The sequence below is a fragment of the Rattus rattus genome, chromosome 14, assembly GCF_011064425.1.
Source record: "Rattus rattus isolate New Zealand chromosome 14, Rrattus_CSIRO_v1, whole genome shotgun sequence".
In the NCBI taxonomy this organism is placed as follows: domain Eukaryota; kingdom Metazoa; phylum Chordata; class Mammalia; order Rodentia; family Muridae; genus Rattus; species Rattus rattus.
The window spans coordinates 76,613,188-76,640,145 of NC_046167.1; the positions used below are offsets into that span (position 1 = coordinate 76,613,188).

At 47.9% G+C, this 26,958-nt stretch overlaps 1 protein-coding gene across 1 annotated transcript; it reads left to right on the forward strand.

The window, feature by feature from the left end:
* Positions 1-2,571: 2,571 nt before the first annotated feature.
* Positions 2,572-23,620, forward strand: Fbp1 (fructose-bisphosphatase 1). The gene is made up of 7 exons (XM_032885130.1): positions 2,572-2,951; positions 13,488-13,650; positions 15,933-16,025; positions 17,367-17,507; positions 19,606-19,743; positions 21,250-21,369; positions 23,195-23,620. Exons 1-7 carry the CDS (start codon positions 2,782-2,784, stop codon positions 23,471-23,473), a joined length of 1,104 nt encoding a protein of 367 aa, XP_032741021.1. The 5' UTR covers positions 2,572-2,781; the 3' UTR covers positions 23,474-23,620.
* The last annotated feature ends 3,338 nt before the right edge of the window (positions 23,621-26,958 follow it).

Sequence of the window (26,958 nt, forward strand, 5' to 3'; positions counted from 1 at the left end):
TCTGAGGATATGTGTATGAGCCTAGCAAATGACATTTCTCTGTCCCCTCCTCTAAATTTTCCTCTTGCTTTCTAAGCCAGGCTTTCAGAATCGTTATGTGGAAGAAGGCCACTGGCAAGTCTTCAGCTTAGTGAAGTGCTCATGGTCTAACAAGATGGCCGAATGTGCAAAGATGCCTACCATAAAGCCTCACAACTTGAGTTGATCCCTGGGTGCTTCAAGGTGATAGGAGAGAACTGATTCCCAAAGTTGTCTTCTGACCTGTTCCACATGCACATCGTGGCCCATGTATTTACATATGTGTGCACACACAGTACATAAACTAAAATAAATAGGAAGTACCCATGATTCTCTGTTCAGGACCTTGGGAGAGTTGTCCAAGACCAGCAGCTCATAGTCCTAGAGAGTGTGAGAGAGGTGCATGTAGAACCTTGAGAGAAGTAGCTGGAGCCCGGGAGAGGTTGGAGAAGTAGAGCTCAGGCTGACATGTGAAGAGGAACCCAGCCGTGATCAGGGAGAAATTGAGTCCCTGGAGCTGTATGGCAATGCCTGTGGCTGGACATGTAATTTGGTGGGGGAAAGAGTAGCTGAGAGTATGAAGAGCATAGGACAGCCACAGGATATAGACAGCCAGGCCTCTCTGTTGGTGATGACAGTGTGTTCTGCAGATACCACCCAGTTCCTCGAGGAGAACAACAACTTCTTCTACAGCTTCTGAGACTGCTGGGTTAAATAGTGCTGAAACTTTGAAGGCAGAGACTGTCACCCCTCCTGTGTCAGGTCCCTACCTAGAGCAGTCTACAGAGGATGACATATGGACCTGGTGTGTAGTAGCACCTTGACCTCCCCCGCGCCCCCAGTGAAGCCAGCTGAGAAGGGTCATCTCAACTTCAGAGATCTCTGTGGTCTTTGTTGAGCTCATTCTTGCTACTGTATTATGGCTCAACATCCTCCATCCCACCCTGATGTGACCATCAGACTGTTCAATATTGTCTTTGGGGATGAGAGGGTAATTTCTTAAGAAAATGAGTCACTGGGGTACAGGGCGGGGCAGGTAGGCAGAGAAGAGGAATTTGAGAAAAAGGGGATGGTAGGGGAGGGCATGCCATGCCAAGAGGGTGTGTCCAGAGAGGGTGGTCCTGAATGGAAGTGCCAAGAAGCAGTGGGCCCAGGGCAGGATAGGGCAGGAAGCTTCAAGCCCACCCCCTATGAAGAATAACTGAGATTGACAAGTAGTTTGAGGGCAATCAGACAGGGGACACAAACAGGCTAGATGGAAGGCATGCTGCTAGCTCTCCCAGCTTCCGCTCTTGACAGTCTGCCCCTACATCATATAGAATAAAGCAAGTCATCACTTTCCAGCTTGAAATTCTTTAAGCACTATGACTAGAACCCACAAGTGTCCTTGTACGGTTTGTGAGATCTGTCATAATATTACCCTTCTCTCGTTTTTTTCTTTCCTGGTGTCTGTGTGCCTGCAGGGTACACAGGTGATGTCATAGGACAACCTTGGGTGCTGTTCCTTGGGCACCGACAAACATGATTTTGAGAGACGTTCTCTGATAAGCTCAGTGCTAGCTGATTGCAGTAGCCTGGCTGGCTAACCAGTTACACAGACAGGTCCTCTTTGACTCCTCCCCGGGCATCCTTCAGTTTTTTGCTCAAATATTACTTTCCCAGTGAACCTTTCCCTGATGCCCCCACCTACCCACCCTCTATTCTTCCCAGCATTCTCTATTTACCTTTCTGTTTTCATGTTCCCCTCTGCCAACGTGGAAACAGGAAACCGATCCGTGGTTTGTTTTTGTTTCTTTTTGTTATCTGTCTGTTAAACTCTACACTCAAGGAGGGCAGGAATTTGTCCTCTTTGAGCTCTGGGCTCAAAGAAAGCAGGTGTTCTGGCAAGCACAGTAAGGACTCAGTAATTGTTCTACAAATCAGCCTCTGACTTGTGACAGCTAGAACAGGAACAGGTAAGAATGCTGGTTGTGGAACTGCCTGATCTCAGAGAACAGCTTTTTGTGTGTGTGTGTGTGCCCGCAATAGTTTTCTCGGCGGAACACACACTTGTTGGAAACTAAGGTTTTCAACAGTTCTCCAACTTTAGGAACTCGGAGGAGGCAACCATTAAGGAGGATTCAGAGTGGATGGGGATGGGAGAATCCATTTCTCAGGAGGTGGGTCAGATGAGACTGATGGTGCAGGGAGGTAATGGGAGAACAGTGGGTAGGGACTGAAACCAGGCCACCTTGGGCTCAAGTGCTGCTTTCCCTGAACTAGTAGTCACTCAACCTCCCTGAATTTGCTCGGAATTTTAAGCAGGTGGCTGGGTGGGATGTGGCGGGGGTGGGGGGTGGAGGGTGGGGGTAGGAGGGGAGTCCATCACGCCATCCTCTCTGGCAGATTATAGCGGGGATTGGGGAGGTATTGAAGGAGATCATCATAGAAGTAGGCCAGAGGCAAGGTGGGCGGTGGGGCAACTGAGGAGGAAGTAGCTATGTCATCTAGGGGAGGGTGCATGGAATGGAGGGAGGGAGAGGCTAGGAGGACCTTGGCCCGCGGGCAGAAATGCAGTTGGTGGAGGAAGGGCGCAAAGGGGGTGTTTCCTGGGACAGGGGGCGGAGACCTGGAGATTATAGGCTCCCCCAGGACTCAAGTTCACTGAGCTTCTGCAGACACTGTATAGCGTTCAGTCCTCCTGCTGTGACTATCACCTGGGGGACTCACCTGCCTGCACCTTTAGCCAGCACCTACAGACAGTACCTGTGCCAGACCCCAGCAATGGCGGACCATGTGCGCTTCGAAACGGATATCAGTACCCTGACCCGCTTCGTCATGGAGGAGGGCAGGAAGGCTGGGGGCACGGGCGAGATGACCCAGCTGCTGAATTCGCTCTGCACCGCGATTAAAGCCATCTCGTCAGCGGTGCGCCAGGCCGGCATCGCTCAGCTGTGAGTTAGGCCTCTGGCTGCTGCATCTTGTTCATTAGAGCACCTGGGGTCTGCTTCTCTGGACCCCTGCTGGTAGCCAGTGTGCCCATCTGACACCTAAGATTCCGGTTTCTTGCTCTGCTGCGCACAAGCCCTCATTCCCCTTTCTCCTGGTGCACAACTGTCCCATCTCTTCTGGTTTCAACTCTCCTTTTCGCTCCTCCCAGCTTCACGGTAAAAGTGAGTGACTTACCAGCTGCTCACCTGGGCCTCAGAGAGAAAGTGCTAGCACCGGCACCTTTCACCCCATTTCTCTTTTAACCTCTGTTACTCTCTTTTGGAATTGCAGTCCTAAACTCAGTTTCTAATCCGGTATCATCTAGACAAGTCCCACTGAGAGTATCACATCACTTGTCAGTCTGGGAGGAAGTTGATGCCCAGCGATGTAAGCTGTCTATACAGCGGGCGCTCCCTCTTTCTGGAGCCGGCTGTAGATCGCCCCCTGAGCATCAAAGCCTCTCCTTATTTGCATTAATGATAGGAGCAGATCTTGCCCAGTTAATGAAGAGCTCAAAGACAGAGCAGAAGTAGTAGACTGCTTTTTTATAAAGCCAAGGATCCGATCTCCTTCCCCTGAACCATTTGAGGACTTTGTTATGCAGACCCTCCTTAGGGGGCAATAAGGGCCTTTCCAATAAGTTCCCTTGTGGTAGGTTATGCTGATGATGACGATGATGATGATGAATTTTATTATTTTGTTTTGTTTTTGTTTTGAGACAGGATCTCACTATGTAGATCCTACTGTTCTGGAACTCACTATGGGTAGACCACGCTGGCCTTGAGCACACAGAGAGATCTGCTTGCCTCTGCCTCCTGAGTGGGGATTAAAGGCATGAAGCACCACACCTAGCATGGTGGGTGATTTTAATGCTCTGATCTGCAGTTTGTACTGTAGGTAGGAGAAAATGAAGAAACATGGAGTCTCAGAACACCTTCATTTTATAAACTACACAACACTTTTTTTTTTATTTTTAAACTTTGTTCTGGCCTGAGCACATGTTTGGGACCTAACTGGTTTTCATACAACTGGACGGAACCTGGGTTTTCACATTATCTGTATACTTTCTTAATATTTATCATATCTTTAAATATTCCCTATGAACAACGAAGAACTGATATGTGAGGTTTGTCGCTAACTTGAACCTATCAACCTCTGAAATGGATTTTTAAATGCTCCTCCAACAGCATGACCTGTGTTATCTAGGTATGCATTTATTACTGGAAAACCTCTGGTTCTACTGTGTGGCTTGGCTGAGATCATTCTTAAGCATAGAATACCTGGTGACGTTTACTTTTAGATGCCAAGCAGGACTGGGCCTTGCTAGAGAGAGCTAGGAACAGGTATGTTAGAGGTGTGACTCCCTCACTGTTCTTGAGGAGTTGCACCCACTGACAAAAACACCAAGACATTTCAAAGATAAGAAGGAAAACAAGCCCCCCCCCCGCCATGTCAAATTCCTGGCTACCCACTGTTAATTTTTCTTGGTTATTTTTTCAGATGCTTTTTTATGCAAACAAAACAGGACTATACTTATCTTGTTTTTCTCCAGCTACATAATGACCATTCTGTGCCACCAGGATGTGACAACCTACCACTTTCTTTTAACCTGCTGCATGGTGTTTCCCTGAGCAGATACCTTATTAGTAATGGAACCCTTCTGCCACTTTGGGGCTTTTAAGTCCTCACTACTATGGCTAGTACAGTGGTAGAACAGGTGTTGATGCTGGCTGGCTATGTGAGTAACTAAGGGAAGAAGTTGGGTTCTTGTGGGACAGGAAGCATCTGACTATTCGCAGGGTGATACCGCAGTCGGACCACTAGCAGCCAGATGAGATCTCAAGTCGGGCCTTTCAATTAGGCTCATTTAGGCTTTGATGTGTTGGATGGAGAGCCAGTGTGCCTGTAAAGAGCTTATTAAGGCTGCCAGTCGGCCTTAGAAGAGCATTCACCCAGAGGGATGGGATGGTTGAAGATCTGCAAGAACCCCGCCAAGACTGGTCTCCTCCCTGATGTCGCACAGGGAAATCAGCAGAGGTGTAATTATGGGTCACGCTGCTCCTCTACCTGGGTCAACCACAATGTTGCCGCTGTAGTCGTTTCCACTGCTCCATATGATGTGACATTGTATGATGTATGATATATGGTATATGATTGATGTAATAATATAATAGTATAAGTAAATAATATGATATCTTGAAGCAGCATCTCAGCCCAGGTCAAGTTCTGGGGAAGGGAAGGCTAGGAGTGTGGAATTGGAGAAGACATGGAAAATGGGTGAAAAAGATGAATTGAGCAAAGCTTTTGTAGCAGAGAGAGCAGGGGTATGGCAAAGGTAAGGTATGGATTGGATCTGAAAGGCAATGAGGGTTGCTCTCAAAGAGATGGCTCTATCTAACAAATGAGACTAGAATCATGCCACCCCAAACCAAGGAAATACAAAACTGAGAACGGGATCAAGGAAATGTTGACTTGTAAAGGCTTGGGAGCAATAAGGGGATGTAGCACTTTGGAAGCCTTGGCTAGGCTAGCGTAGAAATACACAGTCATAGTCTAGGGGCATTAAGGCCCCTTGGCATCTTTAGGACTAGGTTTAGAAAAGCAGGGAGATGCAGAACCGAAGAGACCTTCTCAAAGACAAGGAGCTAGGCTTAAATTCCTGGAGCTGCCATTTAATTTAGGTGGTGACATGGGTGGATGGATGGTGAAGCATCTGAGGGCCTCAGTTTCCCCTATCGTAAGATAGGGACAGCTGCTCTTCAACCTAAGAGCTGTTGTGGAGATGAAGGAGCTTACTAATCACATCCAGATGTCGTCATTGCGTTTCTGGCAACGTCCTTATTTCTGTTGTAATCTGTTTGTGCTTCGCTTGCATTCTATTTTGCAGCCACCACATGCATATCCGCTGGAATATATTTCAGGTTACAACATCTGGAAAAGTGCGTGCGTGCGTGCGTGCGTTCGTGCGTGCGTGAGTGCGCGCATGCGTGTATGGAGGTCAGGGCCAAACCTTTGTTGTTGTTTCCCCGAGGCGTCTGCCTTGCTTATTGAGACGGCGTTTCTCATTGTCCTGGGGTTTACTTACTGGTTAGGTGAGGCTTGCTGCCCAGTGAGCTCCTGGGATCTGCCTGACTCTGCCTCCCCAGCACTGAGATCACAACTGTGTGCAATCATGCTCTGCTTTTTAAAATGGGTTCTAGGAACTGAGTTCAGACACTTTGCTCATGTGTCAAACACGTTACCAATTGAGCTCTCTTTCTAGTTTCCCAGAAACATTTCTTTTTCTTTTCCTTTTTCTTTTTCTTTTTCTTTTTCTTTTCCTTTTCTTTTCTTTTCTTTTCTTTTCAAGACATGGTCTTCTCCCTCGTTTGACAGAGGGGAATAAGGAAAAACAGCAGTTTGGGACTGCACATCAACTGATGTGAGCTTATGCTTGTGTGCACACTGGCAGAATTTATGGCACGAAACTGCCGAGAAGAACAGCAGATTCCCATGTTGTTTCTTGGCTTATCTGCACCATACAATACCAGCGTGCAGTAAATCTCATTCTGGGGCAGGATCAGAGCTGGTCCCATACCCTGACATCTGTCCATCGCCAACCTGCACGAACAAAAGCCAGGGTTGGGATTGTGATCTTGGAAAGAGCTTGACTGACACCTCTTCCACGTATTTTTCAAATAACCCCAGGATTTTCCCCACTGGGTGAATGGTTGGTCATTTGCCACAGGATCAATGAATAACAGGGTGGAGGTAGGTTCACCTAGGACCTCAGTGATAAAGTTTAAACCATAATCCTCCTCCCTTTGCCCTTGGTTGGGTGTTCTGAAAACCAGTGTGGGCAACTTGTATGCTGCCAAAGATGCTTACAGCTCTGGTATAGACACCAGAGGAGGGAAATAGCCTGCCAGTCAGAAAGTCTAGAGTGTTATATAGGGCTTGTCCATCCTGTGGCAGCCCTGGTTTTAGTCCTGCTGTTCGAGGAAGCTACGGTTGCAGCTCAGCGGTAAGGTGCTTGTTTAGCATGGAGGCTGAGAAATTCAAGGTCACTCTGGAATACAGAGCGAGCCTAGGCAATCCCCAACCCAACTCCCAGCTCTGATGACCTGGGCTGCTCTCAGCTAAGAAGCTTCTCTATGTAGCAGTTGTGGAGAGACACAGAACCGGGTAAACTGCCGAGAGTGCTCAGCCACAAACAAAGCATCTGTATTCTCTTACCTCCAAGGCTCAGGGAAAATTCCGGAAGAGAAGGCAGGCAGAAGGTAAGAGCCCCAAGATGGGGAGGAACGCTGTGAAGAGCTAGGGTCTGGACATGACTTGGTTATAGAAATAATGAACCAGCAGCACCTGTGGTTCCCTCCAGACGACCCAGCACAGGACCAAGCAAAACTGCAGCCTAGATCTGTTGCCCAGCCCCTCATTGAGGAGCTGTGGGCAGTGGATATCTGCTAGGGGAGAGAGAGACTTATTCTATTTGGAGAATGTGGGACTGTAAAATTCCCATGATCCGGGGGATGGCCCCACATCTGTCTACATGTGAGTACAGCACTAACTGAATTAGAAGATAGTAATAGTAGTCCTAGTAGTAGAAGTAATAATGATTAATAATAATGATGATAATAATAGTAATAATAATGACATGAAGTCAGAAGGATCATTTTGGGGGATGTGGAGACAACTGTAGATATGTTTGTATTTTGTTGGACACATGTATGAGATTCTCAAAAATAAAAAAAAATTTTTTTTTAAATATCAAAGCTGTTCAAGGCCTCCGTTCTTCTGGCTCCTGCCACGGTAGAAATCATTCGAGAACCTTGCATAAAATACTAATACTTGACCCAAGCTTTCAAAGATTTAAATATATTGAGCAAATTAACCCACGCGCTAAGGAATTTGATTTTCTACTAATTAATTAAAGTAGTTTATATCTTTAAAAACTTGAGTAAAATGTGGAGTTTGACAGTAAAAGCAAGAGTTGAGATTTACAAAGCATTTTTTTTAAAGATTCATCTACTTATTATATATAAGTACACTGTAGCTGTCTTCAGACACACCAGAAGAGGGCATCAGATCTCATTACAGATGGTTGTGAGCCACCGTGTAGTTGCTGGGATTTGAACTCAGGACCTCTGGAAGAGCTGTCAGTGCTCTTAACCACTCAGCCATCTCTCCAGCTCTACGAAGCATTTCTTAATGCTGATTTTAGTCCATGGACTCCGGGAAGAGAATGCTTGTTTCCAGAGGCCTAAGGGCAGGCCCTGGTCTAAGGCTCTTGACAACACACTTTCCTCACTGTAACTGCTTGAGCTAAAGGCCAGATAATTGCAACAGAGCCATAACGAAGTGTCGCAGGACCTCACAGGAGCTGTTTTCTTCTTCATGCCATTCACTTGTGATGACAGTCCTATGTCGGCTGGTCTCTTAGAAGTTGTCTGCCAGCGTGGTTCAGAATGGGTCTCTCACCCACCCAGCAACAGACACTTGCTTATCGGCTGCTCTGGGGATGTGTTAAGCACAACCTTGGCTGTCATTTTTAGGGAGTCAGATGAGCAAAGGGACACATCTGTAGACCAGGTGTGTCAAGCTCCCTGTTTCTGGCTAAGTTTAGCCAGGGAGTTTTAGACAAATTGACGGCGATCACACACTTGGTAGAAGGAACATAGAGAAGCTGAACCTAGGTCTTTGTGACGCTGACTTTTTTCTAGGACCTCGCCTGAGTGTGCTAATGCTGACTTAGCATGAATGTGCTAATGTTGACGGAACCAGAGATGAGTGGGACGATAATAGTTCTTAAATGTCTGTCTAGACAGGGGTATTATTTAGAGCCTTTGGCCCCTATCAACTAATTGCCCACCCTCCCCATGTACTGTGAAGCTGATGTCTGTATCCCCATGTTATAGTTGAAGGACAAGATACCAGAGGCGTGAAGTGACTTACGCAGGACTGCCAAGCAAGTAATGGAACTGGGTTTGGAATCTTGGTTGTCTAGAGTTCCAGCCTGTGGCTTGGAATGTCACCTCCTGTGCTGCACATTGCTTTTGCTGGTAGAGTTAGGGATATGAGCGGAAGGAAACGCTCTGTCATCCAGTCTCCAAAACTGTAAATTCTCAGATGTGCCCCTTCTGCATAGGGTCGGTTCCTTTAATGGATTCCCTCAGCATTTACCTTGCAACCACGAAGCCCCGGTTCTAGCATCCCATCTCGCCAGAAACAAAGCAGACTGCCACCTCCCCAGGAAGAGACCTGCATGGACAGAGTAGTTCTTAGGCTGGCCCAGCCATTCAAGACCAGACACAGATTTCAAAATGGAAATGTTGTGTTATGTTGGTGACCGTTATCTTTCCTAGTCTCGAGAGTCCTAATTCTGACTGGGCTGTATGCAAATGCACTAGGGCTTGCACTCAGAGCCTTCTGCATGCTAAAGCGCTCTAAAACTGAGCACAGGCCCAGGCCTTGTTAGAAACCTTTGAATACCGGCTACAATCCACACATATCCGAATGCAGATTTAATGAGCTTGACACCCCTGGTTCAGTGGGTCAAACAGGCTCCAAGAGCCACATGTTTTGTGGAGACCCCTGCTACTCTATCCCTCAAGGCTTGAGGAAGGAAGACCAATCCCCCGCAGAGGCTGATGGTTTCTGGGGGAGGAAGCGTGGGTGCAGATCTGGAATTGTGTTGAGAAGATACACCCCACCTGTGTGATGAATAACTTTTTTCTTTTCCCAATAATTCTTTTTACTTTTACATCCCCATCACAGTCTCCCTCCCTCTTCTCCTCCCAACCCCACCCTTACAGGTTCCTTCCCCTATTGCTCCCTCCCCTCCTAAGAAGTGGGAGACCCCCTTTGGTACCACTCCATCCTGGGATATCTAGTTCTAGTAGAACTAGACACATCCTCTCCCACTGAGGCCCAACTATGCAGTCCAGGTAGAGGAAAGGGGATCCAGTGGAGGGAACAGAGACCAAGACAGCCCCCACTCCTCTTGTTAGGGGTCCCACCTGAACACCAAGCTGCACATTTGCTACAAATGTGTACGGGAGCTATGTCCTGTTCCTTGGTTGGTGGTTCAGTCTGTGAGCCCCCATTGGCCCAGGTTGGTTGACTCTGTGGGTCTTCTTGTGGTGTCCTTGTCCCCTCTGACTTGCTCATTTCTATCCCCGACTCTTCTACAAGACTCCCTGAGCTCCATCTGATGGTTGGCTGTGGGTCTCTGTGTCTGTTTCCATCAGCTGTCAAATGAAGACTCTCAGAAGGCAGTTATGCTAGGCTCCTGTCGGCAAGCATAGCGGATTATCATTAGTAGTGTCAATAATAGAGACCCCACATACTCTCTCATATGGACTGGGTCTCAAGTTGAGGCAGTCATTGGTCAACTGCTTCCTCAACCTTTGCTCCATCTTTATCCCTGTACATCTTGTAGGCAAGACAAATTTTGGGTTGAAGGTTTTATGGGTGGATTGCTATCCCTCTCCCATTCCAGAAGTCCTGCCTGGCTCCAGGAGGTGGCCATTTCGGTCTGCATCCCCTCTGGTAGAAATTTCAGCTATCTCTCCTCCCCAATTAGCTCCTCGGTCTCAGGCCTCCAAATAGTCCCAGAGATGCCTCCCACTGATTTCCATTCTCACTTTCAGCCCTCTCCTGCCCCACTTTTCCCACATCTGAATGAGGGATGATTTTCATTGTCAGCCTGACTGGATCTAGAAACGTAGGGGATTGGTGAGGTTTGTTTCTGAGCGTTTGGGGGAGGGCATTTCAGAAAGGTTAACTCAAGAGGGGTGTGGATGGCACCATCCTGTGGCCCAGGGCCTAGGTGGACAGAAACGAATCCAGCTAAGACCTGGTGCTCTTCTGCTCCCTTTTCTCTTGACCTGTAGTGCAAAGTCACACGTTTCTGCTGCCAGGATGTTCTGTCCTGGCTATGGCACATGGTACCAAGCAGTCATAGGCTGGACTTTCTTCTTAATCTATTTCTTGCAGGAGTTTGGTTACAACGACTAACGAGTAGCTGATATAGTGTGCTCTTCAGTTCTTTACTTCCTTGAGGGCTCATTAGTGTGTGTTTGCGTGTGTTCACACACGTGTCTGGCATGGGTGTAGAAGACAGAACAACTCACAGAAGTCAATTCTTTCCTCAGGTTGTCAGTGTTGGCAAAAGCTACCTTTTTCTGCTGAGCCGTCTTGCTGCCCCTTGAGAGTATTTTTGTTTTAGATTCATCTATTTATTTAGTGTATGTGAGAACTCTGTCACTGTCTTTAGACACGCATCCCATTATGATGGTTGTGAATCATCCGGGAATTGAACTCGGGACCTCTGGAAGAGCAGTCAGTGCTCTTAACTGCTGAGCCCTCTCTCCAACCCCCGCCCCTTGAGAGTACTTTTAAGGGATTATTTTTTTTTCCTCTGTCAAATCAACAAAAGCCTTGATTTCTGGCCTTTCACTGGCCAGTTGTTCCTCCACAGCAGCCTTCTGTGGCTCTTAGAGTGTGATCAGGACTGCTTTACTCTGACCTCACATCACTGGCCCGAGTAAAGATGTGCACAGTAGAAAGGAACAAAGACCTGACTCACTCAGGCACTGGGCCCTGAGGCAAAACTTAGGTCACCTGTGACCCACACATCGCTCCCGTTACCAAGGTAGTGTTATTGACTGGCAACTGAAAATGTTCACTCCTGAGCCCAGTGTCTAGCTTCAAGACATGTCACTGTGTTTTCTTATGGGGTATCTAAGCACCTGGGCTTCCCTGAGCAAGCCTTCACACTTCATGCCCTACAGAAGTTGTACAGTGCACCTATGAGTTTAGAGGTTTCTGGAAGAGGCAGACCCTCACTGGAGATCAAAAAGAGCTCTGATGGAGGAGCAGTGTCGCCTAGTGGCCACTGCACTAAGGTGAATGGGAGTCCTGGAGGTGTTGGGTGACACTGGTACCTTGGCGGCACAGACCCTGTGGAGTGTTAATTGGGCTGAAAGAGTCTTTTCATGAACAGGCAGCATGTCTCTGTGACTCTTGACTTCCTGTACACTGGCTTCTCTGTGACCCCAGGGTCAAGCCCTCTAAGATCCTGGAGCAAGTGTGGAGTATGAGCTTGACCGATGAAGCCACCTCTGCTGACACCACTGTAACCTCTCATAGCCCAGGGCAGGGTGACAGTCCCAAGGCTCCGTTATTTATGGTCTGCCCACACATTGAAGCTGGATGCTCAGAAAAATGAGCTGAGTGGCCACTGTCTTTACCACATCTCAGGATCTGGTCATGACGGGAGAAAGACGTCAAAAGTTTTAAAAAGCTATTTCTACGGATGTTTATACAGCACACAGCCCCTTTCTTCTGGAAAAACGGACTATCTCTCCTGAATTGATTATGTAACTTTGCTTTGTAGTCATTGCTGACTGGTGAATTCAGGCTTCTTCAGGGATTTGGGGTATCTTCTCTTTCAAACACAAAAACCAACCAACCAACCAACCAACCAACCAACCACTCTAAATTTCATGCACTTGGAAGTCCGGCATTGAGTGCCTTTCTGACCATCTAAATTAATTACCCACCTGCTACCTGACATCCATAGCTGCTCTCTCACCATCGCACTCATTTGGAAACAGCCATTTTCTGATTTGTCTTTTCTCACAGCAATATTAAGCTCCCTGAAGCCAGGGGTCTGGTCTGCCCTGTTCAGCAATGCTGCCCTAGCACAGTAGGTTCCCAGAAAGTTATTTGTAGTATTTAAGAAGACTCCCCACAAACTCACCTTGCTGCAGTGTAAGTTTCAAGGGATCATGTGCCAGGAGCCTAGCCCTCAGTATGCCGGTTGTGTCTAGAAGTGGTGGTACCTTTAAGAGGTGGGGCCCAGTGGGAGATGGTAAGCTGGCCCCTCCCCCTCGTGCTGGCTTCTTGCCTCACCAGCCAGGTCTCCTTTTCCCAGGCACTCTATTGTCATCCACCAGGGCTGATGCCCACAAAAGGGTTCTTATCAAAGCTGGTGTTTGTACCTTCCATCTCTCTCACTGGAAGCTCAATACTGGTTCAGGTTCTCCACGTAGTTGTGACAAACTGTAGGAAGGTGCCTGTCTGCAGTGCCCAAAACCTTTGCCTGAGGCTCTCATCTACACTGCCCCAACTCTTCAGGCTCCCCAGAATCAGATCTCCCATCTGTATTCCTGAGGTGCCAAGGGCTGCGCTGAGTCCCCCCCCCCGCCTCTGTGTGTGTGTGTGTGTGTGTGTGTGTGTGTTTTCTAATGGCAGCCTCACCCGCAAGATGCCATTCCTTCTGTGCACACCAGGAAGAGAGGAGACTCAGAGACCAGAGATTCACAGAGCTGAGGTTTGCACGTGGTGGGGGTGAGGCGAGGCGAGGCTGTCATTGGCATCTTTAGGCTCCATCTTCTCCTGTCAGTACCGTTCCCCTTCTGATTTAGCAGTGGCCTTGATGGCGGCAACTTTAATCTAGAGGGAGAAAAGCTGTCCTCATGGGGCTTATCTTCTGTGGTTTTTCTTCCCTCTAGCTATGGCATCGCTGGCTCAACCAATGTGACTGGGGATCAAGTGAAGAAGCTGGACATACTTTCCAATGACCTGGTGATCAATATGCTGAAGTCGTCCTATGCTACCTGTGTCCTTGTGTCGGAAGAAAATACACACGCCATCATAATAGAGCCCGAGAAGAGGGTGGGTCTGTGTTTACACCCCTGAAGGCTTGCATGTGGCCATTTTCCTCCTCCGCATTGTGGAAGATCTCATTCACTTTTCTAAGCTACCATTACCAAGCTCCCTTTCTGTTCTGTCTTCCCACCGTCCCATCCCAAACCTCTCCTCTGAACGTGGTCCCAGAGGCTCCATTGATCCTGCCCTCCCCATTTCTCCGGGGTGTGTCTGCGCGTCACTGCCGTGTTTAGGGATCGTAAAAGCCTGGTTCATCATGACCAATCTCCAGCCTTCGTGTTAGACCCACCGCCATGGTGAGCTGCCTCCATTTTTTTTTTTTTTTTTCCCATCCCTGGCTCAGGTACTGGGATTCTCTGGTGCTCAGATTGCTTTGTGAGGGCAGAGAACAAGCAATAATCTGTACATCCCAGCCTCTAGCTCCACACCAGCATGTTGTAGGACTCCATGATAAACCATTGGGGGAAGATGGAGCTACTGCTGGGGACATGCTCAACACCGCACTCCTGGGGGAATTTGAGAGTGGCATGCTACAGGGTAGGTTGATTCGGCTTCTATTCCAACAGTAGCTAGTCCTACTTACCGTCTTTCCTCATCCAGGTGAACTGAGGGCATGGAAGAGTAGAACTGGGAAAGAAAATCAGAGTAAATGCCCAGCTCGTCTTGACCTTAGTGAGAGGCAAGAAGCCAGTCTAAAGTGACCTGCTTTGTTAAGAACAGGCAGTGGGAGAGTCCCCTGACTCTGGCAGTGCGCCGAACACCCCTCCACATCTAAAGACGCTGAGTCGGAGATGGGAATTTCCCAGTGATGAGCTGGTAAACTGGCTCATCACCGGGAAATGTTCGGTCTTGGCCTGCAAGCACGCTGTCACTGTAGTGTCCCTGACAGAGCTTGGAAGAGCCTGTTCAATGAGCTCTCGTGAGCTGAAGCTGGTCAGCCCGGGTGCCACAGACGCTGGGCTGACACCATAGCAGAGGGCCACTTCCTACTTCCTCCAGGAGTCATGGCAGGGATTTTGTTGAGAAATCTGTGCACGACAGTGTAGAATATCCGTAGAGAGAGTCAGCAAAAAAGCCGATGGCCAATGAGCTGAGGCGGGAAATAGGAGGTGGGACACTGGCAGGAAGAGAGGATTCCGGGAAATAGTAAGAGATAAAAGAGAGACACAGGGAGAGCCAAGAGAGATGAGACAGGAGACAGACCCAGGAGACATAAACCAGCAGATAAATGAACCTAGGGAGATTAGAAGGAATAAGTGGACTGGGTAATTAACCACGTGGTAGATATAGAATAGTTTAAATGGGTTAAATAAGTCATGAGCTCATCAGGGAATGAACCAAAGCTTATGGCCAAGGCATTTAATAATAACTAATTAACCTCAGAGTCTGTGAAGGAACAATGGATAGAATACGTTTACAAATGGTGCTGAAAGTGGGGTGCCATTTGTAATAATTTAATAATCGTTTTTTTTCTCTTCCAATTTCTGCTCCGGGATGACAACTCTGAGATTAAATATTTATTAACAAATACCCAGGCTATAAGCTTTAGCTCCTTCCTGGCTAGCTGATAACTTATTTAACCGTTTAAACTATTTTATGTCTACAACTTGGTTGGGTTAACTGTCCTTCAGTCCTGGCCCACTTTTTGCTTCTCATCTCCTCAGTGTCCCCCTCAGCGTCTCTCCGAACTCATCTACCTGCTGGCTTATGTCCGTCTCCTCAGTCCTCCTCCTGTCTTGCCTCCTTCGTCTCTCCCCTCAGCTCTCTTTTACTTCTTACTATTTCCTAAAATCCCCTCTTCCTGCCAGTGTCCCACCTCCTGTTTCCTGCCTCAGTTCATTGGCCATTGGCTTCTCTATTGACTGGTGAGGCTTATAATAGTCTCTCTACAAGTAGCTTCTACCACACGTGAGTGACAACGATGTCTTCTTACAAGCCTAAGTACTAAGAATGGCTTCCAGCGCCTTGAGGCCTTAGAAGTAAGAGAAACAAATGACTAATTCTGTTTTGCTTTTTTTTTCCTTTGGAGCTGCCAGGACACTCTCAAACCAAATATGATTCAGTTATATCAGTGGCATAGGAAACAATGATTTAATTATCTGTTTTTCTATCACTCCCTACTTTCTGTTCTAAATGATACGTTATCTCCCTGTCTGTCTGTCATCTGTCCATCCATCTTCGCATACTCCCAAACAGAATATAAATAGATAAGACCACTTTCCCCGCCTTGTCCTTTAAGTCCACTTAATACCTACGCACCGTGCTTGCCTTCTGTTTTCTTTGTCCAGGGCAAATACGTTGTCTGTTTTGATCCCCTCGATGGCTCATCCAACATCGACTGCCTCGCGTCCATCGGAACCATCTTTGGCATTTACAGAAAGGTAAAGTGAACTAAGGTGAAATGCACACAGCCCCTGGCTTTGACCAAAAAATAAGCATAGAGCATAAAGCTGTGTGGCTTGAACAGATGTGCAGCAAAATCTTATGACCTTGCATGTACTGTGCAAGAAAGGTCCACAGAGCTGCTGAGATACAGTGGTAGAATGCTGGTGGACCGAGAGGCCATTGCGCACTCTCAGCTATCTCTCTTTCACAAAAGACAGGGCAGATATTGTGACAACCTCCCCAAACCAGCCCAACGAGTCCCACTGTTTTCTTCTTTAAGCCGAAAGCTTCCCCCACCCCTGAGCTCTTTTCATACGATACAGAGAACAAAGCCAAACAAGTCTTCTCACTTGGGACGACCCACCTCTCTTAGTTTAGTCTTGCTCTAGTAACTGGCAATATCCTTAAAAAGTATTTGGTTCCCATAACCGAGAATGGAACCGTAAAGGGAATGGTTGTCTGCCCTTGTGAGAGAAAAGCCCCAGGGAAACCAACCATCCAAACCACAAAAGAAAAAAAGAAAAAAGGAAAAAGGAAAACAAATTTTCTTTTCCTCCCCTGCCCGCCCTCCCCTCCCCCCAAGCCTCTGGTCACCTCCGTTCCCTCTCAGGTTCTGTGAGACCAGCTTTATAATGCCCTGTCCCCAGCACCTAGCCTGTCCTCTGACAACTCCAGAGAGATGCTACAAACTATGTTTCTGAGAATCTCTTTACCATGGGAGTAACTGACCACACTGCTCAGTGAGCGTATACTTCAATTGACAACGGCTCACAGAATCGATGTTCTCATGAGACGCTCAGCCCAGCAGCCCTGTGCTAATCTGTTTAAATAAAGATAGAAAAGGTAGGCGAAAGGTGCTGGGGCCTGTAATCAGGTTACATTCGTGGGGCTGGTGATAATGGGCGTTGCTTTTTGGAAGTGGTAACAGAGACACGAGGGAAAATCAAATTAGAAAGATGTTAAGATGGAAAGAAAGATCCCGATGCCGGAAGCCAGGGCCCTTCAGGAAGCCCCCTGCAATCAGAGAGCTGCTGGTGTGTGGAGAAAAGCAACACCTGGGACATCAGTGGCTTTCAAGGAAGCAAATGGTTCTCAACCTATATAGGTCTCAACCCCCTTAGAGGTTGCATATAGGGTATTTAAATTACGATTTAGTACTGTAGAAAAAGCTATGAAACAGCAACGGAAATAATTTCATGGCTGGGGGGGGGGTTCACGTTTAACCGGTGGTAGCATTAGGAAGGTTGAGAACCATTGCATTAGACGGCTGGACTGGAAAAAGAAAAAGGACCACGAAGCAAAGTGGAAACGTGCCTTTGTTTTCTCTTTTGCTTTAGACATCTGCTAATGAGCCTTCGGAGAAAGATGCTCTGCAGCCAGGCAGGAACCTGGTGGCAGCAGGCTATGCACTCTATGGCAGCGCCACCATGTTGGTCCTGGCCATGAGTTGTGGCGTCAACTGCTTCATGCTGGACCCGGTGAGACATCCCTTAGACCGAGTACTTAGCTAGTAGCTTTGAGCTTGGACCTGGTTGGTGTGTGTGTGTGTGTGTGTGCGCGCGCGCGCGCGTCACCTAACCTGGGTCCGGAGAACTGACCCCAAGTCCTCTGGAAGAGCAGGAAGTGCCGAACCATCTCTTCAGCTCTCTCCTCTTTCTCCCCCCACCCCACCCCAAACAAAACAAAACACAACCAAAAACAACAAAAACCACACACACAAGGTACAAAGAACAGCATGGCGTCTTCCTCTGTGAGAGGCCTGGGAGAGATTTGCTCCGGGTGTGGCAAAGTGCTGTAAATCAGAGCATGATCTCTACCTTTGATCTGTGCATGCTTAACAAAACTGCACTTTCACCTTCCTGGGGGCAGGAACATTTAATTAATCAACTAATACCGGAGAGGAGGGGTGGCCACACGAATCAAAATCTCGGCATAAGTCCCCAGGGGGAAAGCAGGGCAGGTCCAGATGGAACTTTAATCTGAGAGAAGGGCACAGCTTCTGAAAGCAGTGCCAAAGTGTCACCTGTCCAGCTTGTCCAGTCCTCTGGATGAGCTCCCGGTGCCCCCGCTCTCACTTTTGAATAGACAGACATTTGGGGGAAAATTCAGTCTCTTGACTGCCGACTGCATCCGGGCTTGTGAATGGCTGGGTTTCTCCCTCCCCAGACACAGATGTTTTTGCTGGATCAGTGCAGCCGCTGGAATGCTTCCTTGCTGATTGCCAGGGATAGTTTCGATTTGCACCCTTTTGCTCGCTCTCTTTGGCCTGATGGAGGCAAGACTACTCCGGGGAGACGGCTAAGTGCCTCTCCCTTTCCTCGTGTCTCCTCTGCCAGGACTGCTAGGCTGAGACCCACCTGTGGCTACAAGTGGGTTTCTAGCAGGCTTCGGCTTTCGTTGAGCTTTTATAGCTCCTGTCTCTCTATGTGGGAGACTCTCCTTCACCTTCTGGGTACTCAGGCTGGGTACCAAGATGGCTGCCTGGGGAGCACGGGGGCCCGAGCTCTGCTGGTAGTTCTGGTTGCTTGCTGTGAGATGGTTTCCTTTTTCAGATGTTTTAGGTAGAGATATTTATTTTGTCTTCCTGACTATACAGAAGTATTCCTGTAAGTTCGTGGCCCAAATTTTTAGAAATAGAAACCAGAAGGCACAAAAGTAAAAATGTGAAGACTCACTTGCAGTGATGCACTCTGTGACCTTGGTTAATTCTCCTCCTCCTCCTCCTCCTCCTCCTCCTCCTCCTCCTCCTCCTCCTCCTCTTCCTCCTCCTCCTCTTCCTCCTCTTCCTCTCTAGCCCTCTCTAGCCTTAGCACCAACCCACTTTTCTATTTCACATACTTCTTCCATTCCTGTGTCTTAGTGGGTTTTCCATTTTCATTTTTTGACAACTTCATACACATATATAATGATTTCGATCAGTTTTATCCCCTAGATTCTCTCTCTCCCTTGCTAGCCAGTCCTCTCCTACTTTCATGTCACGTTTTGTGTGTGTGTGTGTGTGTGTGTGTGTGTGTGTGTGTGTGTGTGTGTGAGAGAGAGAGAGAGAGAGAGAGAGAGAGAGAGAGAGAGAGAGAGAGAGAGAGAGAGCGCTTAAATAGGATTGCTTGGCTTGCATGGGCACAGGGCATGGGCAGGGGCTGTTTATTGGGAAATGGGCAACTTATCAATGACCATGACAATGAAGAAAATGACCCTAGGAACATTAACTGACAATTGTCCTTCATGGAGGGGTGGGACCTCATGAGTCCCTCCCCCATCTATGATGTTGGAGGCAGGGTCTCAAAAAGTAGTCCAGGTTGACCCTAAACCCCTAATCCTCTTGCCTCAACCTCTCTTGTATTGGGATAAGAGTTGTGCTCCCCAATGTCTGGCCTTGTGGAAATCATTTGCACTGTTAAATCCTGTATTACCCTGTGGACATTGGCACTCTCTGACTCTCTCCGTTCTTCTTCTCACCACGGGAGCCTTTGGCTGCAGTCACTATGCCCTGGGATAAGGTGTGGTCATGTCCCATGTTTTGTTCATGCTGAGGGGAGCTTGCTGGTCATCTGTCTACCTTTCTCCCTTGTTTCAAAGTCCATTGGAGAATTCATTTTGGTGGACAGGGATGTGAAGATCAAGAAGAAAGGTAACACCTACAGCATTAATGAGGGCTATGCTAAGGACTTTGACCCTGCCATCAATGAGTATATCCAGAGGAAAAAGTTCCCTCCGGTGAGTGAGACAGCAGGTGGGACTGGTATGGTGTTCGGTCCTGGGAGGAGAGTCCTTGAGAGCAAAAGGGATGCCATTGAGAAGGGTCTGAACTTCACCTGGGACTCCCTCTTTATGAGAAAATCTGCTGATGTGAATTTTATCATGGTGATGAGAGACAGAGAGGTGGGAACTATCGAGCCCTAGAAGCTGAGGCTAAAAGCTTCCTCAGAGATATTAAAACCCGAGTATGATTTCGCTTTTGTCTCCCAGCGTATCAAAATCTGGACAATATCATCAACCAGATGACTTCCTTTACAACAATAAAACATTCCCATTTTGGGGGCCCCTGGCACCCAAGCACTCACTATGTGATGTTTGTACCTTTGGGCCTATGCCTTTTGGTGGATTTCTGTTTGTTGTATCAAGATGGTCAGTGTCAGGCAGGAAGGACAGCTCAATGGGTAAACTGTGTGCTTCACAGTCATGGGGGCAAGAGATTTGTCCCCCAGATCTAGTTTTCAGGAGGCCTGCCAATACCCGTGTGGGGAGGGAGAGATGGGATCTCCTGAGTGAGCAGTAAGCTAGGAACACCAAATCACCAAGCTTTGGATTTGTGTGGAAAAAGCCCGTCTCAATATCTAAAGTGGAGAACAATGAAGGAAGATACCAGACATCAATCTCTTGCTTCCACATGCATTTACATTCCCATAATCCCCTGCACATACAAACATGCCTACACAACTGCAGGCACACCACCAAACACACACACACACACGCACGCACGCACGTACACATGCACACAGACACAGAGAGACAGACACACAGAGAGAGACAGACAGACGGATGGACAGACATTTGGTGGGCAATGTCTACATTGGTATCTCACTACAGAGGTTACTAATTAAGTGATATGAAGACAAAAATTGGCTGATTGTCCAGGAGCCCTACAGGGGTGTGTGATTCTGCCTTACCATTGACGCTCTGTTCTGAGGATGCATTTCACATGCTAACATGGCATTCAGGGTCTAGCCCCAGGCTTCCTCTCTAGTATGGGATTTTCTCTTCTTTCACAAGCCCAATCCCCGCACAAGTGCACGCCAGCAGGCCCTGTGGCAGCAGCCCTTACCTCCCTGCTGTTAAGTCCTGGCTTGTTACACAAGAGTCTTCTCCCACAGAACATACAGATTTTCACCTGCCCAGTTCTTTAGCTTGACAAAAGTCCTTGTCAACCTTCAAGTTAAAATTTTCATATGGCCTGTTCAACCCCATAGCCGGAACCAACCACACTCTCCTTGGAAGCTACTGCTAGAATGTGACCTGCTGGGAGATATTCAGTAGGCGTTGGCCCCATAATCTCTCTCCTTCTCTGGAATGGGATTTTCATTTCATGTCTTATCCCAGCTCGAAGTGAGCACTTGTAAGATCCTTGGTGAGTGGCTGTGGTACAGAGTAAGCATCAGGACAGGAGGAGTTTGCCTTTTTATCTTCCACAGCCCTAAGATTTTGCTCTTGTTACCCTTGTAGGATAATTCAGCTCCCTATGGTGCCCGGTATGTGGGGTCCATGGTGGCTGATGTTCACCGCACTCTGGTGTATGGAGGGATCTTCTTATACCCCGCCAACAAGAAAAATCCATCTGGAAAGGTATGATCATCCCCCAAGGAAGTGAGAGAGAGGGTGGATTTCGTTTCCAGCCTGGGAGGATGATTTCATTAGGAAAAAAGGTCATGGAGCTGATGAACACTCCAGTGATTGCTAAGAGGTCTGTGACATAGTCTCTAGATGTGAGACAAGGCCCAGATTATATCAACTAATGTCCCATGAGGGCCCTGCCAAAGGCGATGGCAAAAGAGAATTAATGGAGATCCAGCAGGGGACTAAACGTGCTCAGAGCTTCCAGGGGCATGGGTTTGGCTTGGCTAGAACGAGTTCCATTCATAGAGGGAAATGAAATAGTCCTGTCTCATTACCAAGACAGAAAGTCAAATATGTGTTGCAGAGAGGGGTGTGCCTTGACAGCTCCCAAAAGGCCTAAAATAGATGTAGCTAATGAGCTTGGCACTTGCTACTTGGAAAGTAATGTTGTCTGATGAGGGGACAAAGCGGTGGGGGAAACCCAAAGCTTCCAGGTGGATTTTTCTACTGACTACACTGGCCACGTTATGGCCCAGTTCCCAGCAATTCACAAGGCTATTGTGCTTTCTAATGCTGGTTAGGCGGAGATCCTTTGCTTCTTCACACAAGGTGACAAAAATGCTTCCTTTTCGGATATTCTGTCCTCTTTGCTACCCCTCTCCTGTCTATGTCTGTTTCTCTCCCTCTCCCTCTCCCTCTCCCTCTCCCTCTTCCTCTCCCGTTGTCTGTGGCCCAGAATGGTTTGGAATTTTCTATGTAGCCAAGGGTGTTTGAACTCCTGATCCTCCTGCTTCTACCTCCTGAGGGCTGGGTGGTGTGAACCACCATGCTAGGTTTTACACAGTCCTAAGGATCAAATTCAGGGCGAGACAGGCACTCTTAGCAACTGAGCTACATCCCTCCCCCCACATCTTTCTTTGTATGAAAGAAGAAGCAGGAGGAACAGTGCCCTCAAGATGTCAGGAACTGAGGTTGCAGGTCTGACAGATCTGCTCGGGCTCGTGCATGGTGTGAGCGCTTCATTGAAAGTCACAGCACAGCCCAGAAGTGTATGGCCGGCCTCCTCTCTATCATAAAAGGAAAGTGACTTACTTTCCTTTTCTTCGATAGAAATGTGGAGATCCCCACCCCGTCCCCCTCTCCCCGCCCTTTTCAGGCCTTTAAGCCTGGCTCTCATTCCCATATGGAAGCAGACTCAGGAAGCACCAGCACAGTCCGTCTGCTCCATAGGCCAAATGCTTGAAAACGTACTCAATAAAAAGAAATTAATATTCAAAAGCAAACACCAAGATATATGGCAGACAAAATCCCAACCTCGGAGCATTAGGAGGTTTTCAAGAGGAACGCACAGGGCTGGAGACAATAGCCCACTGTTTGGAGGGGCCAGTCTGCCTTCCAGATGTCCGCAGCCAGACACCACTGTGGATTTTAAAAACGCTTTTAGAACAGACAGAGCTCCATCCAACACACACGGAATCACTCATTAAGTCTAGTCTCTGGCTGTAAAGAGTTGGGAACTGTTAGTGCTGCCAAAATGTCACTCTGTCCCAAATCCAGGTGGTCTGCCTCATGTTTGCCTCAGGTGGCCGGCTAGGCTCTGGCTCCATGAATGGTTTTATTCAACCAAATATGGGAACTTTCCCAATTCAAAAGCAGAGAGAGAGAGAGAGAGAGAGAGAGAGAGAGAGAGAGAGAGAGAGAGAGAGAGAGAGAGGTGTTATCATGGAAACTCCCACCAGCTCCTAGGCAGGTCTTTACATTAGAACAAGCTCCCCAACCCTGATGGTACTGCCTTCTGGCTTGAAGATCTTTGGCCTCTGGTCCTGTCTTCCAGCTGCGGCTGCTGTACGAGTGCAATCCCATCGCTTACGTCATGGAGAAGGCCGGTGGACTTGCCACGACGGGGAATGAAGACATATTAGACATCGTCCCCACTGAGATCCACCAGAAGGCACCAGTCATCATGGGGTCCACCGAAGACGTGCAGGAGTTCCTGGAGATCTACAATAAGGACACAGCCAAATCAAAGCCGTCCCCGCCCCCGCCCCAGCCCCAGCCCCAGAGCAGAGCTCGAGAGTCACCGGTCCATTCTTTCTGTGATGATCTTTTCTAGAAACAAACCCAACAGCGCGGATAGTTTCAGGGCCGAATGCCTTGCAATGCCCAAGGTTGCTTTGCCCAGATGCTATAATGCCACTGTATCAGGTACTATATATTTTGAATAGGTGAAGGAGAAATAAACATATTCTTCCCTCATAAATTATTTTTCAGTGCTTTGTGTCAACATAACTAATATGAGACAACTCGTTTACTCCCCACAATGGCAGCTGTGCTGGAACTCCGGGTTGGGTCCATTTTATCCGTGATTACATGGAGATCTGAAGGTCAATGAAACCTGCTGAAGGTTTCCAGCCAGTAGGTGGCAGGCAGGGCTGGGAGATGAACCCAGGCATCCTGGTCACTTATGTCATAAACTGAGTCAATGTCTCATCTTTTACATGCAGTCTTTTTCAGTTCTGGCTGTTTCCGCAAGAATGGCATGGAATAACAAAGCCAGGGAGGGTCAAGCTGTCATGATGCAAATGCTTGCCCATAAGAACTAAATTTAATGAAATAGATTGTGTGCCAAGTGGGCACTTTTTGAGTTAGGGGGCTTTCCTAAGAGGACCTGCCACAGCTGTTCCTATGTAGAGGGAGTGCGGTAAGAGATACACCTGGCTTGGTGCGTGGTCTGTTCTGCACACAGTTCATCCCTTTCTGGGTCAGAAGTTCCAGATTATGGTAAGTTACATCAGATGTTAGGAACCCTGTACCTTTGTGAGATTTCTCTCTCTCTCTCTCTCTCTCTCTCTCTCTCTCTCTCTCTCTGTCTCTCTCTCTCTGTCTCTCTCTGTCTCTCTCTCTCTCTCTCTCTCTCTCTCTGTGTGTGTGTGTGTGTGTGTGTGTGTGTGTGTTTCACGTGCAGTGTGCACCCATATCTCTATGTACATGTGGAGAGTAGAGGACCACCTCAGATGTTGTTTCTTTTTCCTCGGGTGCCATTTTTTAAATTTTTCATTTCATTTTTTTTTTAAAATAATGGATTCTGTAACTTGAACTGAGGTCCCCATGCTTCCAAGGCAAGTGCTTGACTGACTTGAGTTATCTCTTCGTCCTCCACTTGTCTTTCAACCTGCTTGCAGCACCTGAGGAGGGCGCAGCATCCAGAAACACACACCCCAGTACCACGATGAAACCAAGAAGAGCCAACCAAAGATTCCCTTCCTCTGCTTTTCCCTGTGCGTCCCACCTGGCATCTTCTGATTGGGAGGTGGGTTCAGTTAAGGGAATGTTTTCAAGAACGCTTGTTTGTATTCCCTGAGTGCATCTAAGTTCTTCGCTGTACGTAAGCCCGAGCCAGGGACAGGATCCAGAGCAACAACTGCATAAACAACAGCTCTCTGATAAGTCTTCAATACAGCCTTGAAGGTTTTTAGATGCAGTCCCTATCACACTCCCTTTCACATAAAGGTGTATGGAGACTTAGTTTCTACAGTGTGGCTTTGCCCTGATGTGGGAGACCCTCCTACTTTCAACATCACCCCGGCAAACAGCCCTTGAAACCTCCCCCTCACACGAAGGCTGCCAGGCCTTTCCGCTGACTTCTTCAGCATCAGCAGAAGCAGGAAGTGGCAAGCGGCTCCATTTGGTTCGCTTTCAGAGTTTTCATAGATGTGCCTCTTCCAACTTAAATCACATAGCAAACCAAGCAGAGGGCGTATCCATTGTGCACGCAGGAGGGCATCCCTCTGATACGACTGGAAGCCATTCCTGCTCTGACTTTGCCAACAAGGGCCGATTACACTCAGTGCACATATGACTGAGCATTGGATGGAACAGGTCAGGCCTGGTGGAGATTCTCAAAAGCCTTGGAGTAATTGCAGCCTGACCCACCCCCCAGCCTCAGGTTTGGGAATCATTTCCAGATGCCTGTAGTTGGTACATCTCAAGGGCATGCTCACATTCAAATCTCTGGGACTGGCCAATATGACCTTATCTGGGTGAAGGGTCACAATGGATGTGAGTAAGCTGACGATTTTGAGATGAGCTCATCCCTCCCCATGGGAGGGCCCTAGAGACACAAGTGACAGAATGAGCACATGAGTATATGTGAGCACACACACACACACACACACACACACACACACACACACAGAGAGAGAGAGAGAGAGAGAGAGAGAGAGAGAGAGAGAGAGAGAGAGAATAGTTACTGGAGGAGCTTACATGATGTGGCTATCTCCAACAACAGAAAGGCTAATGATTGAGTTCTCTGAGACTGGATGTCTTTTTTTAAACATGTATTCCTTATATATAAGTACACCGTAGCTGTCTTCAGATCTCATGAGCCACCATGTGGTTGCTGGGATTTGAACTCAGGACCTCTGGAAGAGTAGTCAATGCTCTTAAACACTGAGCCATCTCTCCAGCCCCCAAGATTGAATGTCTTTTTGTTTTTAAACTATTCTTTTTTTTTAAAGGTTTATTTATTTATATACATGAGTACACTGTAGCTGTCTTCAGACATACCGGAAGAGGGCATCAGATCCCATTACAGATGGTTGTGAGCCACCATGTGGCTGCTGGGAATTGAACTCAGGACCTCTGGAAGAGCAGTCTGTGCTCTTAACCGCTGAGCCATCTCTCCAGCCCAAGATCGAATGTCTTAACAGTCCCAATCTGGTGCTAAAACCCCAGGGAGGTCCTAGAGAACTGTAAGTCTATGTTGGTGTTCCTAATTAGTATGTCCTAACACCAGCAAAGGCATGGCTCAGCATGACTGATAAACTTGCCAAAACCTTCCTCCTTCCATGTCTTATTTATATGGTTGGCCACCAGAAGGTATGGTCTGGATATTGGGTGGGATTTCTGGCCTCAAATGATTCAGATTTAGGGTAGGCCTCCTACCTCCAATGATCCAAGAAAAATCCCCAGATGCTTGGGGTTTAGTTAATTCCAGATGTAGTAGACGACCGCCATTAGCCACCTCACCAGATGGCAGTGACCAGAGTGATGTCACAAGCCATGGCAACCAAGGAATACACCAGAAGCCAGAGGAGGCAAGGAAGGACACTCCCCAGAGCTTTCAGAAGAAGCATGGACACCTTGGTTCTGGGCTTTGTGCCTCCAAAATGATAAGAAAAATTTCTGGATTGTTGGATGTGTGGTGTGTAACGGTGTATGTGTATGGGCGTGGGCACATGTGTTCCGGTGTGGGTATATGTGTTATGTACACATATGGAGACCACAGGTTGGTGCCCAGTGTCTTCCTTAGGTGCTCCCCGTCTTATTTTTTCGAGACAAGGCTTTTCCCACTGAACCTAGAGCTTGCTGACAGTGAGGCTGGCTGGCCAAGGAGTTCCTGGAATCCTGCCTTTGTTTCTAGAGTGCTGGGATTGCAGGCCACACATCTGGCTTTTACAAGGACACTGCGGTTGACCCGTTTACTGAGCCATCTCCCCAGCTGCGCATTCCACCTTTTAAATAACCTGGTTTGTGACTCGGTTTGGCAGGCCTGGGAAGCGTCTTCCCAGCTCGTATCACAAAGCCCCTGGTGACAGC

Excerpts from the sequence above, each read along its gene's own strand:
- Fbp1 (XM_032885130.1), top strand. The coding sequence starts at position 2,782 with ATGGCGGACCATGTGCGCTTCGAAACGGATATCAGTACCCTGACCCGC. Across the intron at positions 19,744-21,249 it reads AGAGGAAAAAGTTCCCTCCG|GATAATTCAGCTCCCTATGG; the intron begins GTGAGTGAGACA and ends TTACCCTTGTAG. Across the intron at positions 21,370-23,194 it reads AGAAAAATCCATCTGGAAAG|CTGCGGCTGCTGTACGAGTG; the intron begins GTATGATCATCC and ends CCTGTCTTCCAG.